At 49.0% G+C, this 14,639-nt stretch overlaps 1 protein-coding gene across 3 annotated transcripts in view; it reads right to left on the reverse strand.

The window, feature by feature from the left end:
* Positions 1–5,108: 5,108 nt before the first annotated feature.
* Positions 5,109–14,639, reverse strand: part of ZDHHC5 (zDHHC palmitoyltransferase 5) — a 35,252-nt gene continuing 25,721 nt past the window's right edge. For all 3 annotated transcript variants that reach the window (XM_090032103.1, XM_090032102.1, XM_090032101.1), the window contains 5 exons: positions 14,089–14,221; positions 13,551–13,674; positions 11,551–11,663; positions 10,168–11,057; positions 5,109–9,284 (listed from right to left, as the gene is read on the reverse strand). In XM_090032103.1, coding sequence (XP_089888229.1) covers positions 9,119–9,284; positions 10,168–11,057; positions 11,551–11,663; positions 13,551–13,674; positions 14,089–14,221 — 1,426 coding nt within the window. In that variant the 3' untranslated portion in view covers positions 5,109–9,118. The remainder of the gene's footprint in view (positions 9,285–10,167; positions 11,058–11,550; positions 11,664–13,550; positions 13,675–14,088; positions 14,222–14,639) is intronic.

Here is a 14,639-nt window from a genome sequence, read left to right on the forward strand (position 1 = left end):
TGCCTTCTAAACCAGCTGCAGCCACCCACTTTGTTTCTTGGGCAGAGGGTGTGCAAGTGCAGGGGATCAGAGCCTGAATGTGTCACTGTCACTTATGGTGGCCTTGAGCAAGTCACATTGAGCCTGCATTCTCCTCCCTGGGTGGAGGAAGAAACAGTTGTGTTCCTTTTCCTCAGCTATGAGCCTTGCTCACTATCATTCTAGCCCCATTCCTTCCTTGTTATTTGTATTTCCTTCAGCTGCAGCAGTTTTGCTCTTACCAAAGTTAAGTTTCACTTCTGTCTTGCCCACAGCTCAGTCACAATATTTGCTTGGAAAGTAGTTGGGTATGGCCATTGGCTTTAATATGCTATTGAAACAATGCAATTGGCTTTTATAAGAAGCTGTTGTACATACAGTAAACCTGAGCCTGACCTTCAGCTTATGAATCTGCTTGTACATTCTAACTATCCTAGTCTTGGAGGCAAAAGTTTATACTGCCACTGTGAAGGAAGAATAAAGGGCGAAAGGGAAGCTGAGGTCCTGATAAATTCCTGCTACAAATGAGAATTGACAAGGAATGTTGTGCCCATGATGGTCTAGGAAATATGTGAGATTTTGTGAATGATCTTTTATTGGACCAACTGCCTGGTGGGGATAAACTTAGGCAAGCTTTCAGATGTTGCAGTACCCTTTCTTCTTTGGAAGCTTGTCTAAGTCTATCCCCACAATGCACTTGGGCCAATAAAAGATATTGCCCACGCAAATCCTTCCCCGTTGACAAGGAAACAATTCTTTGTGTGATCCAGGCTGCCTCATCACAGCTGCAAATAAAGTTGTGGCTTACAGTGACTAGGCCTGCATCTCTGAATTGAGTGCGTGGCCCAGAGGCTCATCAGACATGACATGCACACTTGCTGCCCCAAAGAGAGCAGCAATAGAGGAAGAAGTTAAATGGGTCTATTTTTTTAATCTCTAAAGTTAATTTCAGGGTGTTCTGCCTTTTCTTATATGGTCAAGCCGTTTTGATGGGCTGCTCCCAGTGTGTGATTGCTCTATGGGGTTGTTTTAGTAGTTAGCCAGATGACTAACATAAGTCCAATTACTGGGCGGATAGAGCCTTCACTGGATGGCTGATACTACCCACTGGACAGTCTGCAAGCTTCAGGTGAGCCTTTCACCAGAGATGACAGATCTTTTGACCAGAGATGAGAGATCATCTTTTGAAGCCCCTCATGGAGCTTCCAGAAGCTTTGCGAAGACTGCATTCATAGCACCTTTACATTAGGGCTGAGAGCCAATAGGAATCAAATGACAATGCATTGAACAGGTTAGGCAGGGATATCTTCTGTTACTTCATGGAAATAGCCTGCAAGAGGGGTCTTAATGTCTCTCCTTAGGAGTAACCCTTTGGGAAATGTCACAGTAGAAAGCAAAGTACCCCGGAGAGATATGCCACAAGACGGAAGCTGGATTCCTTGTTTCTGACCATTTCGAAGGAGTTGGGAGGTGTGGGGGCAGATTACTGCTGAGAGCTATTAATGGTTTTTGCTGAACAGTGTTTCCCAAACCAGATGAGAGAGTGCACGAGAACTGGACTGACGAGAAAACCCATCTGTGTATCTTAGTTCAGTTCCTGTGACTGCAATTACATTCTGGCTAAGACTGAAAGCCTCACAAGTCACTTCTTGAAGGAAATATGCTAACAGACACTGATCCTGGCTCAGGATGCCCTGGTTTGCAGAGGGCCCTCAGGCTGAGGGAACAGACCATGGCCATAACAAAATGGAAGAGGATCTAGCTTTGTTATCGTGGTAGCTTTGAAGACTCCATGATCTGCTGCTCCAAAGATTTGCTAGGGATCCAGCTACCAGGAGAAATGTGCAGAAGCCTCTCTACTTTGTAGGGGAATAAGCACTGCCAAACAAAAGCTATGTTCAGAGGCATATCAGACAGTACCAGCATGGAGTGATCTGCCGGAGACCAACCTGTTTTACCAGCCCTTTCATGGGGGCAATACTTGGGGGAGAGGGGGAGGAGGAGGGAGGTTTGCCAGTTGGCAGGGTATATCCCCAGTATGGCTTTTTCTCCCTCAGGTCAAGCGGCTGTGGGGGTGAATTAAGTTTTAGTCCTCCACCTCCATCACTTCTCCACATGAGAACCTGCCCCTCCCCTACCATCTATGTGAAATGCCCTAGTAGTAGGGTTGATTTGGGAATCCCAAAGTCCTGACAAGATCTACCTGACATCATTTTGATTCTTGTAGACTCTGGTCCCTCCATGGGTTGGGGCTCCCACTCTTCTCTCCAGGATGGGTGCACCCTGGCCTCTCCTAGTGGCAGTTCTGAGATCTCAAGTTCTCCCATGGCAATGCATCTCCAGAAGATTTTTCTAGAACAGGGCTTGGCAACCTATAGCATCAGTATCAGTACTTTGTAGGCAACAAGGGGAGCAGTGGTGCCAGCAGCCCACCTTTAGAACCAGCTGTGTTAATTTAGCCCATCACTCCTGACAGGTTGCTGATCCTTTGTCTAGAGCAGGGGTGGGCTATTATTTCGGGTGGAGGGCTGCTTACTGAGTTTTGGCAAACCATCAAGGGCCACATGACAGGCAGCCAAGGGCAGATAAATATTAATTTTCTAAATTTTTTAGGGGCCCTGCAGGCTGAATAGAATGGCCTGGGAGGCCAGATCCAGCTCACAAGTCGCATTTTGCCTACCCCTGGTCTAGAAGCATTAGGCTAAAGCTATGAATAAAGGAGATTTGAATGACTGCAGCCACCTACTATTGGGACAAAATCTTTTTAATCCTTCCAAAATGCTGTTGGCCTGATAAAAAAGAACCATTTTGTGCAGACAGATGCTATAAGACTGTAAGTAGATTTCAAAGTACAATGCTACTTCAGTGGCTCCTCTTACAGCAGTATCCTTGCATGGGACCAATGTCCTCAGCTCACTCAAGTCAAATAGACTATTCATGCATCTTTATGCCAGGTAACTTGCCAAATGACACAGGAACCTTATGATCACATCAGAAATAAGACTCCAATCTTCTTAGGGCAATTCCTCCCTATGCAAAGCTGTACCCTTTTTACAAAAATGTGATTTCCTAAAACCACTTCCAGATTTGCTTGAAACTAAGAGGATGTTTCTGCAGTCAGAACCCACTTCAAGTGGGCACAGGGTTTTGTTTTTTTACATTACTTCATTTCTAAACCTTCAGTGAAAAATGTCTTTTGTTCAATTGCAGCTGAAATGTAGCTTAACCTCCATATCAAGAATATGCTTTGGATGAGGCAAGGCCAGAAGTTTCCAAGTCATTCCCTTTTGCTATGGAGATTTATACTCCAATACGTCCAATGCCTCTTTATGGTGATTAACATCAAGTGTGGTTGATTGGGCAAGTAGCTGGCTATTTTGTACAAAGGTAGGGTTCTTTTTATAGTTAAAACTAATCTTTTCACTCAGGCCAGTGTATGTTTGGAAACCATGTTACGAAGAATTGTCTACCACTTTGATGAGTAGTTTCCTGTGTAGACGGCAATGTTCTCCATTGGGAAGGTTGAATACAGCCTCTCGTTGCAGAGCTGATTTTCTGATGCTTTTTAGCCTCAAGGCTCCCTCCATAACTTCTGAATATTGTGGTACCCCAACTGACAATCACTGGGCTAGAATCTTAATTCAGAAAAAAATATGGAAGGGGTCTTGAGGCTAAAAAGGTGAGAACTGCTGATCTAGCCCATGCCATTTAAGGGCAATGGGGGCAGGACCTCACCCTGTTGTACCCTGCTCTTTTCATGGTCTTCTCCCCTCCCCATACCTGGTCTGTACCTGAGCATGCATGGGAAACTCCCACTGCTGAGGCTGCTCTTCCAGGCAATTCAGGGAGGGTCTTGCACACTAGCAACCCCTTCTCTGCCCCTCCTCCCAGCCCTGGGAGCATGGAAGAAGTGGAGAAGACAGGTCAAGCTGCAAAACAACTCTGGCCCTGTGTCCACCTACCTGCCTGCAGCAGAGTGTGCTGCTGGGAGTGTGGAGGCAGCCAACACGGACTACCAGGAGTGTGGGCAGGAGAGGAAAGCAGTGGCAGCAATTCTCAAGAAACAGCTGTAGGAATCAGTGCAGATTGCCAGATGGGTAATGAGAGAGTATTTACTTCCTCATACAGAGACCAGGTGGTGGTACCATTAAAGAGATCTTGAGGCACCCTGCTTAAGAATCACTGGTCTAACCCCTTTTAATTCCAAAGGAAAATAACTTCATGCTTTCAAATTCTGAGTGGCAAGCCTGACACTGAAAAAACATTCCAAACTTTCAACCAAGTGGATTAGGAGAACATGCTGTCAATGAAGCACCCTTTATTTTACCTTTTTGTAGTGTTTAACACATTCATCTCTTCCACAAGCCAGTCACATTACATAACCCAACTGGAGACCAGAGTATGCTGACCATGGCTCATGGAAGGGGCAGAGTTTAAAAGCAAAACTGTCAAAAAAAATTAAGTTTTCATGAAAATTAGACATGAATTCTGAGTCCGTGAAGCTAGAGAAAAATCATGCGAGAGAAGTTCTCCTCCAGCCCTGCCTGAAGTAAAGAAAGTGGAACACAAGCAACTGATCTCTTACTGTTATGTTCCCCTTTGGCCCACAAGGAATGAGCAAGAGTCCATTTCCAAGACACAGTAAAGAAAGAATGAAAAGGGCTTAACACTTGCAGTTGGTTTGTGATAGCACAGGGAAGAGAGGGCAAGGATCTCAGTGGTTAGATCCAAAGCTCATCCTCTTAACCATTATAACTCAAAGATTATTTTGTTTATGGCACCAGAGATGTTCAAGACACCACTCCAGAAATCAACGTTGCTGGGTACCATCTTAGGTTCTGTACTTGGACTAACAATGCCAGTACACCTTGACAGAGCTACATATAGCAACAGGAAAAGTCAAACCATTATTGGTTACTCCCTTTGAACTATGTGCTTCATGGTAACTTAGTGGAAAGGCAATGGCCAGAGAACTGAATTCTAGTCTTCCAGATGACAATGAAATGGCTACCTCATTCAGCATTTTCCCATTTCAAGTGGACAGTAACTCAGCTGGATGGCAGCAGGTACAGAAAGCATTAGCCTCAGAAGCCGTTAGCAACTCCTCCCAGAGCAGCACTTTCATTTATTGATCCATTATTCCACCCATTTAAAATTATAAACATCAAATTCTTCCTTCACTCATGCATATTGGAAATGCTTTTTGGAAAAAAGTTTGGAAATGTCAGAAAAGCTCTTTGTTTCCAAGCCTGTTGAAGTTGCTAAGTGACAATGTACACAGGCCTGTCCAGTAATTTGAAAAAAAAAAAAAGACAAATGTACAAGTGTTTAAAAGCAACAAAATTATTAGACCTCAATTTTACACTGCCTACAAGATCACTACAACATGATTTTGTCAACACTGATCCAAAGAAAATCCTCAAGGCCAAAGGTTTCAAACATACGCACAAAACTGTTCTGAAAACACAGATCATACACATCAACTCACACTTATCTGTCTTCAGATAACTCTTACACTTCCATAAATTTGATTAGAAGAGGCATACATTTTTTTTCCTTTCAACCCTCCTTTGTACAATATTCTCAAAAAACCATAGATCTCTACTTTACCAAAATATTTTATTGCCAATGGATACATATATTGGTATTTCCCCAATTTACCATAACACTATCCCGTGGAAGAAAATACACTGAGATTCCAAAATTAAAGGCAATACATGTGTATTAAACAAAACAGCCAGTCAAAGTTTAAAGTGAGGCTATTATAGTGTTGAAATTAAATATTCCCTTTTTGATACTTGTAACTTTGGAGAATGTTGGTCTAGTGGTTTTGGGAGTCCACCCTGAGACATGTTTAAAGGGGCCTGATTTTTGCAGGGCTAATACTCAGCCTTTCTGAAATGGCCCTTTTTGGTTGCACCCCCAAAACAACTAGTCACTTTGGCTGATAAAAATATTGTGGTTGCATGTTTGTGTGTCTTACTATCACAGCTTTCAACTGGCTTTAAAAAAAAAGGCATTTGGTTTCTGAATGCTCATGGTACCATGGCAATTGCAGAAAGAGCCCAACTTGCATTTGTGGTGCTGCCTTTCTGGCAGGAATCAGAGACCTGGCCAGGACCAAGTTAACACAAGCCTTGTAACAACTTCCACTAACAAATCAGCACCTGTGCCTGGTTTGAACTCCCAAGAGTTGGAGGCCACAGAAGACTAAGAGTACTAAGGCTTTTTTTCTTTTAATCTATCAGCAGAAGCCAGGTTGACATGCCCTTTAGGACAGAGGCTAAGGCTCAGGAGTTTCATTGGCAGGAGGAAGTGGCTCTGTAGCTGGTCAAGCTGAACTGACAAGCTTGATGGGAGGAAGTTTCAAGGACATTGATCTACAGCCTTTTGGAATGCTGAAGGGCCCAGAGGGTTGGGACCGGGTCCCTGGAGGCAGGCAGCCTTTGATCTTGGCCTTCAAAATAAAAGCATCTAAGTCTGGATGGCATCTAAGTCTTCCCAGCACACAAATGGTCATGTGCCTGGCTCTCCGCACAGGAATTTTGTGGTATTTCCCAGGGTCTTGCTACTAGGAACCAAACCCAAGGCACATGAATTTAGTTGCATGAGAACTCAGTGGATATGCCAGGCTTGTTTAAAGATCTACCTGTGATTAAACTAAGGGGCCTCCAGGAGGGGAAGGGTAAAGCTTTGCTTCATTCCTGTGATGAAACACAGAAGAGCTGGGAAGTGAGGAGGGCTAAACCATTACCATTAAACCCAGGCCCTCAACCCCACAAGGAGCTCAGGCACAGCTACTTGCCAAGTATCCCAGCTCTAGCTGCCCTCACAGGGTGCCCTTTACTTGAGAACTTTACCTAGCTGGTAGCTCCCAAAGTCACTTTGCCTTCTCACTGCTCACCTGCCATCAGGTAGAAGGACCTGACTATGGAGGAAGATGCTATCTACCAGGCCATTTCAGCAAGCTGGCTTTCACCTGCCTGCTGGCATAGCTTAAGATGAACTCCCAGAATCTGCTCTTGGTCACACCTCTCTTGGCAGAGGAGCCCCGTCTTCAATTATTTTAACCTTTTGACACTTGAGGACTTAGGACAATTTGTTGCAGTTCTTTTGGATGGTGTGCTAGGAAACACAGAAGCTGATGTAGACACCCCCTCCTCCCTCTATTCCCTCCATCTGGGGACGAAGAAACAAGCGCAGAAGCCTGAAGGGGTGGCTCATTAGATACTCTTTTATTCCTTGTTTTAAAATGGCTAATCATAATAAAAAATAAAAGCGTGGCTCTGTGGGAGGCCACATGAGAGATATTGCCATAGAGAAAGAGTCAAGTAGTGCCTGGAAATGTCACTGCATTTTTGTCTGGTTTGTGTGAGACTTTCATGGGGGGGAGAAGGAGCGGGGTTTGGTGAACCTCTACAATTTTTGGCATATGACATGAAAAAATATTGCTTTACAGACATTTTCCCTCCCCCATTCTCTCTCTTCCCCAGTTTGGAAATAAAAGCAGTTGTGACATAGTGAGAAACCATAACGGAACTGTCAAAATAAAATAAAATAAAATAAAAGAGAAGAGCAGCTAAAAACATCAGGGGTGGGCAGGGAATGGGCTAGATACAGGTTCAGGTTCTATACAGGGGACCCCAGCAATAAATCTACCCTGACTCCCCTGCTAGCCCCCACTGCCTGTCTGAGTCCAAGTGATAAATCCCTAAGCACTGTGCAAGTTCACCTGTTTGGTTTGGAGGGGCACAGAGGGAGGTAGTAAAAGCTAGCACACCCCTCTCTTCCCTTTGCTGGATGCCAGTGTTGAGACAGGTTGTGTCCCATCTGAACGAGAAGTCTGAATACTGGAGGCTATAAAAATGGGAAACTGAATGCAATTAAAACTACCCCTGTCCTCAACTGAGTCCCTCTTGAGGGAGACATGGAGGTGTCCCCTCCCTGCCCTCCCCACACACACGTGCACATCCGTGCGCGTGCGCGCACACACACACACACACACACACACACACGCACACACGCACACACGCACACACGCAACTCCTGAACCCCAGGCAAATGTGGATGACAGAGGTGCTTTCCAGCTCTTTCCCCATTTCCTTTGCTCCCTCCAGACAAAAAACTGTTTTGGAAGCAATCCTGGGCTGAGGAACAGGAAGGGGAGGGGCACAGCATGCAGAACAAGCTGGACTTTTGACCCCACTTCTAGCTGGTAGAGGAAGGGCAGGCCCCAGACAACTGTGAACAATGGTTGGGCCTGGACAACTGCAAGCCAAGACCTGGAGTCTGTCCCCAACTATAAAATATCCCCCACTCTTCCCATAGAAGAGCCACATGTGCCATCATCCCCTCCCTGTCCAGAGATACCATAGATGCCTTGATCCTCTTGGGCTGATTAATGCAAGCACCTGTCCTACTGGATGCTTGCAACTCACACATGCCAGGCCATGCTCCCTCCCTCTTTCTCTGCCCTGGGATCACTTGTCAAAAAGGAGGCACGTGGGGCCATTCCTCCTTCTCTCTGGGTAGATAGATAATTTCTTTTATATTTATATTTATATTTTTATATATAGTTATTTATATATACACACAACTGGTAACTCAGAAGAGAAAAAAAATAGAATCCGTAACAATAATCATAAAAAAAATTATTCTGGTTTAAAAATGATCTGCCCTACCACGCGAGGTGAGCAATTGCACTAGGTCTGCGAGTGTGTCAGGCCCGTTAGGGGCAAGGCTGCAAGCTGCCTGCCCTGCCTTTCTCCCAGCTGGAGGCGCTGCTGGTGTGGTGTCCCCTTCTCTCGGCAGTGTGTGCTATGTTTGCAGTTTCTTGGTTGGTTCAGAGGAGGTGGCCAGCTGTGGCGAGTAGCCAAGCTGGGACCGCCACTGCTGTGATGTCAAGGGGGTGCCCAGGGCCTCGCCCCAAATCCCAGGGATTGTAGTTAAAAACGGTCACTGTCCTCGCAGCTTCCCCTCCCAGTCGGATTCTAAAAAGCGTCCATGCATTGAGAGCACAGGAGTGCCTGGCTGCTGCGCCTGGGCCTTTCTTTGGGCATCAGCCAGGGAGGAGGTGACAGTGGGGAGAGTGCACTGCCCTTCATACAGAAATCTCATAGGTGGTCCCGCCCACTCCAGACACTTTCTTGACTCCTCCACGTGTGGGGCTGCTCAGAAGCGGTTGGCCAGGGGTGGGGGAGGCTGGGCCCAGGCTCTTGGGTTGCCCGTTGGACTTGCTGTAAGCTGTTCGCATCTGCACCTCGTCTCTGGGGAAGGAAGGACACAAGGGCGTCAGGAAGTGACCACACACTTTGGGGCTGGAGGTGTGGAAAAGGAAGGACAGAACATGTATGCGCAAGGGAGAGGTGAGGATACTCTACCTCAGAGCTCCCTGCACAGCCCTCCTCCTCTGGGTGTCCCAGACTCACATTACACCCTCAGTAAAGACCCTGATTTGGCAGGAAAACTCAGAGATGGCTACAGCCCCCAGTTTCCTGAGCAGAGGAAGGTCTTGCCCCTTGCCCTGGGGACTAGTCTGTCCAACACCCCCTGCACTTGGTGGGGGAAAGGGTGTGATGGAAGAAAAGTCACATATTCACCCCAGGGAGGAGTCTGTCCAACACACTGGGGTTGGGTGAGTGGGGATGTAGGTCTCTCACCCCCAAGGCAGTGTCTGCCCAATACTCCCCACAGCACTCCCTGAGGAGAGGTAGGAAGGTCTCATGCCCACCTCTCCCTGCAGGAGGTACATCTTTCCCACTACCATCCCACCAAACCTGTGCTCACCAGGGAGGTGGAGGAAACTCCCTCTCTCTCACTCCCTGAACTGCCTGGGGAGAGCTAGGTCACACACAGGGAGGGGTTAATTAATGGCACTGGACTGGATGTGGGAATGTGTGGGAGTAGAGAGGGAAGGGGTATACTCAAACCATGTTATCTGGCAGGGATAGGTGGAGGCTGAAGTAGGAGAGGTAAGGACAAAAGGGTAGACGAGAACAGGTGACTTATCACCCCCGGCCTCTCCCTCTGGTGTGCCATCAGCTCGCTCTGAGGTCCTGGGGATAGCATTGGTGGGGCAGTAACCCAAGCATGTCCTCAGCTGAGTCGAGAAACACTTAAAACCACGAGACTGGCAGAGTTTGTACTTACTTTGGCGCCAGTAACGGCTGCAAGGCCACCTCCTCCGTCTCTGGGACACTGGCCTGAGACGATGCTTTTTGGCTGCTGTAAGACACAGATTTGCCCAGGTGGGGGGCAGCAGGCTGGTCTGGTGAGCCTAGTGAGCGCACCCTGAGAGCGTGCAGAGGCTCGGGCTTGCCAAAACGGGGTGGCACTGGGCGAGTGAGTGGGTTCTTTGCCAGAGGTGAACGCTTCGAATCGTCCGAAGAGGAACTGGTACGTGGGGCATTGCTAGAGCCTGGTGTGGACTGGATGCCCGAGTCCGCCTGTCCTGTGTCCTCCTCCCGAGCCAGAGGCGGTGGGCTGGGTGCCTGCTGCAGAAGCTTCTCCCGCTCCTGCATGGAGGCCACAATGTGGCGTGAGAGATTGTCATAGCGGATAGGAGAGTGCTCACGAGGGGGGTGGTGCTTGGGTGAGCCGGTGCTGGGGAAGCGGCTGTGCAGGTCAGCCTCACGCTGCTGAGTGATGCGGGCTGAAAGGAAGGGTGATGTGTAGCCCACGGGGGGGTCTGGCTCTGGCCCGGCCTGCACAGACTCGAAGTCAGGGCTGTCAGAGGGGGTGAGCAAGCTGTCGTAGGACAAGCTCCCATTGCGCGTCTGATTCACCAGGCTCTTGTAGGATGTGGAGGTGGTGCCCTCAGAGCGGATCGATTGCAGGTGGCCCATCTCGAAACCCGTGCCCTGGGCCGACTTGAGGCTGGAGGAGCGAGAGCCGCTCGACAGTGGGTCAAAGTGGAAGCTCTTGCCAAAGGTGGGCGAACGGAAGCTCTCGGGCTCAAGGCTTGGCTCTGACCGATAACTAGGGTTCCGGCTGCTCTCAGCGATGGATGTGGGCTCTTTCAGGCTGTCCCCTCGGCTCAGCTGGAAGGAAGGCAGGCAACCACTCAGCGAGCTCCCAGCACCAAGTGGGGGGTCTTCCTAGGTTGTCATACACCTCAGACCATCCTGTGGGGCTTGTCTTGTGCACCCCAAGACAGGGCCAGTGAGCTCAGCAAAGCATCTCCCCTTCCAAGGGGTCCCACTTCCCACCCTTGTTCTACTCTGCGAGGCCTGGGGTAACGTTCCCCAGCATCAGAAGCCTGGGGTAACATTCCCCATTCTGAAGAGCCCTGACCTGTCACGGCCTCATCTGACCAATATGAGGTAGGTCACAGTGGGAGACAAAAGCCCACCATTCTCAGACCAACCACTGCCCTCCCAGTGGCAATGACCATTGGTGGTGTTGGGCAGGACCTAACCACCACACTCCAAGACAAGTTCACAGTACAATACCCTTCCACTGACTCCCCCACCCCACACCTCTGAAAAAGAGTGCAAACCTCACCCCCAAGCCTGCCTCTACAGGCAGCATTACCTTGGCACTGGTGGAATGGGGCAAGGCGGCTGAGGTGCTGCTGCTGCTGTAGCCAGGTCGGTACTTGTACATGGTTGGAGTTGGAGGGCTGTCCTTGCCTATCAAGCTGCTGTCTAGGGGGTGGAAAGGGGGAGAACAAAAAGGGAGGAGACACTCACACACAGACTCACCATGGTGTTTCTCCCAAGGCCGTACAGAGGAAGGAATTCACCTTGATGATTTGTGAGAACCAGCTCTGAGCCTGGGGTGAGTATAGACACTGAGGAAGGGGAGGGCTTGATTGGGATGGTGCATGGGGATCACTGGGAATGGATGAAATGGAGCAGGAAGGACATTTAGCAACAGCAAGACCTCTCAAGTCCAGCAGTTTCCTGCCCATGTACAGCCTGCCCAGCGCTAAGGTATGAGGCTGCTCTAGGGGTCCTGGCATGGGGAGGAGAAAGGTGCTGCTTGGCAGGACAGCCATGCACTGGGCCATGCAACACATAGGGGACCCTGCTGCTTAAGGCAACTCATGCCTGATGGCATACGCCTCATATGCCATGGGGGAAGAACAGTCCTGCCCTGTATCCCTACATGATGCAAGACCTGTGCCCATTCGGAGCATACCATTCCAGGGATCACTTCCTAACAGGCAGGGGACTTGTGGAGAGGAGAATACTACATGTTTGGGCAGCCTTTTCCCAACAGCTGCCCCTGATGCTACAAAGGGGAACTTCAGCAGCTTCTGCATAGAATCCAAACCTCATCAGAGAATCACAGAAAAGTAGGACTGGAAGGGACCTCCAGAGGTCATCTAGTCCAGCATTTCTCAATCCATGTAAAGGAGAAAAACATGGAAGACTGCAGATTTCCCCTTGTTACTTAAACTGTTTACTGGGTCGGGACTGGCCAATGTTTACAAATGGGTCCTGGTATAAAAAAGGTTGAAAACCGCTGATCTAGTCCAACCCCCTGCCTGAGGTAGGATCACCCCTATCCAAACCATCCCATTCAGATTCCCTATCTAGCCTATTACTAAAGCTACAGGCAACATGTTCACACAACCACAAGGCACAGCACCCTAACCTGCCATAGGTAAAGCAGGGGAACAATGGCAACCAATGTTCTGCTGCAGTAAGGGTTACTAAAATGAGCTTGAGAGATTCAAGGAAGAGGCCGTACCCCTGCTACAGAAGAAGGCAAAAACGTTTTTGCCTCCCAGGTTCCAATACTATATGAAACTCACTGGATCCCCTTCAAAGTCTCTTCTCAAACTGCTCCTTCTCTCCCCAGTAAACCTGGAAGGACCTCTCATCCAGCAGTCTATTCACACCCTTTTCTTTCCCCAGGGCTCCCCTTTGCTTTCCCCAGTCTGGCCCAGACCCTGGAACCTTGTGATGCTCCACTATAGACCCACTCTTGGTTCCATTCAACTAGGAACCTCCTTGGGGCAGGAACAGTGAGCCAGTCAGCTACATAGAGCCTAGGAGACTCTGTATTCCTGGTAATGGGTTCTAGCTTATTCTCCATACATTGCCTTAGGGTTGGAACACCAAGCCCACGCAGGGACCTCAGCACTAGCACCCCTGTTCCTACTGACATTGGAACAAGGTTGCTATGGTGCCCTGTGGCAAAAGGAATACTTAGATCTCCCTACTTGCCACTCATGAAGGAAGCAGCATAAGCCTTTCCAGAGACCTAGGAGCCATGGGAACAACCTCCCCACTGCAAACACCAGCTCTGCTTTGTCTGTCACCACATGCACTTCACAGGAGCTAGAGGCTACCCTGGAAGTGACATTAACCCCATTGCCAAGTCCTGTAAACCAGCAATGTGGCGCAAACCGAGCTGCCCCAACCATCCCCTATGCAAAGCTCTGCCAATGCACATCAGTCCTGCCCTGCAGCCCCTGACTCTGTGCACACAGCTCTACTGGTGCTCCTGACCCCTGGCTTGTAGCGTGGGCTCCCCTTCCTGCAGCTGCTCAAGAACTCCTTCCCTTGGCATGCCTTCCTTACCCTCATTGGTGGCCAGGGTTAAGTGTGTCCTCAGGACCGTGTAGCGGCCAAGGTCGGGCTTGGGCGGGGGTGGTGGCTCAGCATCTGCAGACTGGCTCTCCGTCACCTCGAGGCTTCCTTTGGACTGCAGAGACAAAGTGCAGAGAAGCAATCAGAAGGGGGGAAAATGCAAAGTCCCTGATGTACCCACCCTTGGGCACAGAAGTTAGCTCCTGGGTAGCTCCACTGCTACCAGCCTACATGCCAAGTGCTGGCAGGCTGCATGTGTCAGATTCTGGGCTGGAAGGGAAGAGACTATTCAAACTACTCAGGGCAGGGGGACAGAGAGAGATGGAGGGTGGGAGCTTCATGTAGCAGCAGCTGCTGCATGAGAGGGACATAACTTCAGTCACTGAAGGAGATCAGATATAGAGTGAAACAACACAGAAGGAAAGAAGGGGATCATGTTAAAGGCTCACTTGGCTCTTACTCACATGGCAGGTTTGTACCCCTTGGTATGAAGGAGGCCCCATCAGGGTGGTATCCCTACCCCTCTCACCTTCGTTCTCTTCAGTTCAGTCTGGATACCATTGTCCATTATCTTGACAGCAATCTGTCCATCTGACAACTCAGGCCGGAGGAAGGGTGGTTTCACCAGCACTGTCGGCTCTGCCTTTGGTCGCCCGAGGTATCTGGCAAAGCCCAGGGGAGAAATGAGTGCTAGATTGAACATTCTTAGTAGCTGAACTGAGGCAGTGTCTCTGGAACATCAACTGCTCCCAACCTGTGACATTATGGACAGAGCTACACTGCCGCAAGGGCAGGCGAGAGGGATGCAGTTAGCAGTATGTGCTATGTAATATGTTGTTCCCCTCCTCCTCTCCCCTGATTCACCAGGTTACTGTACAGGGTACATCCAAGCTTCACATAAAAGCAAGCAGATGTCTGGAATTCATGTAGGGTGATGAGCAACAGGGCTGGGGGCAGGTTTGGAGTTAAAGCAGCACATCAGCCTGGCCCAGGAGAAGCAGCCATCACGCAGGAGACCACACATCTTCAAAATGGCCTGGCATTCCCAGAGCAAGACCAAGGGCAAGCAAAGATCTCCCT

The sequence above is a fragment of the Crocodylus siamensis genome, chromosome 2, assembly GCF_052110815.1.
Source record: "Crocodylus siamensis isolate JL-2025a chromosome 2, ASM5211081v1, whole genome shotgun sequence".
Lineage (NCBI taxonomy): Eukaryota > Metazoa > Chordata > Crocodylia > Crocodylidae > Crocodylus > Crocodylus siamensis.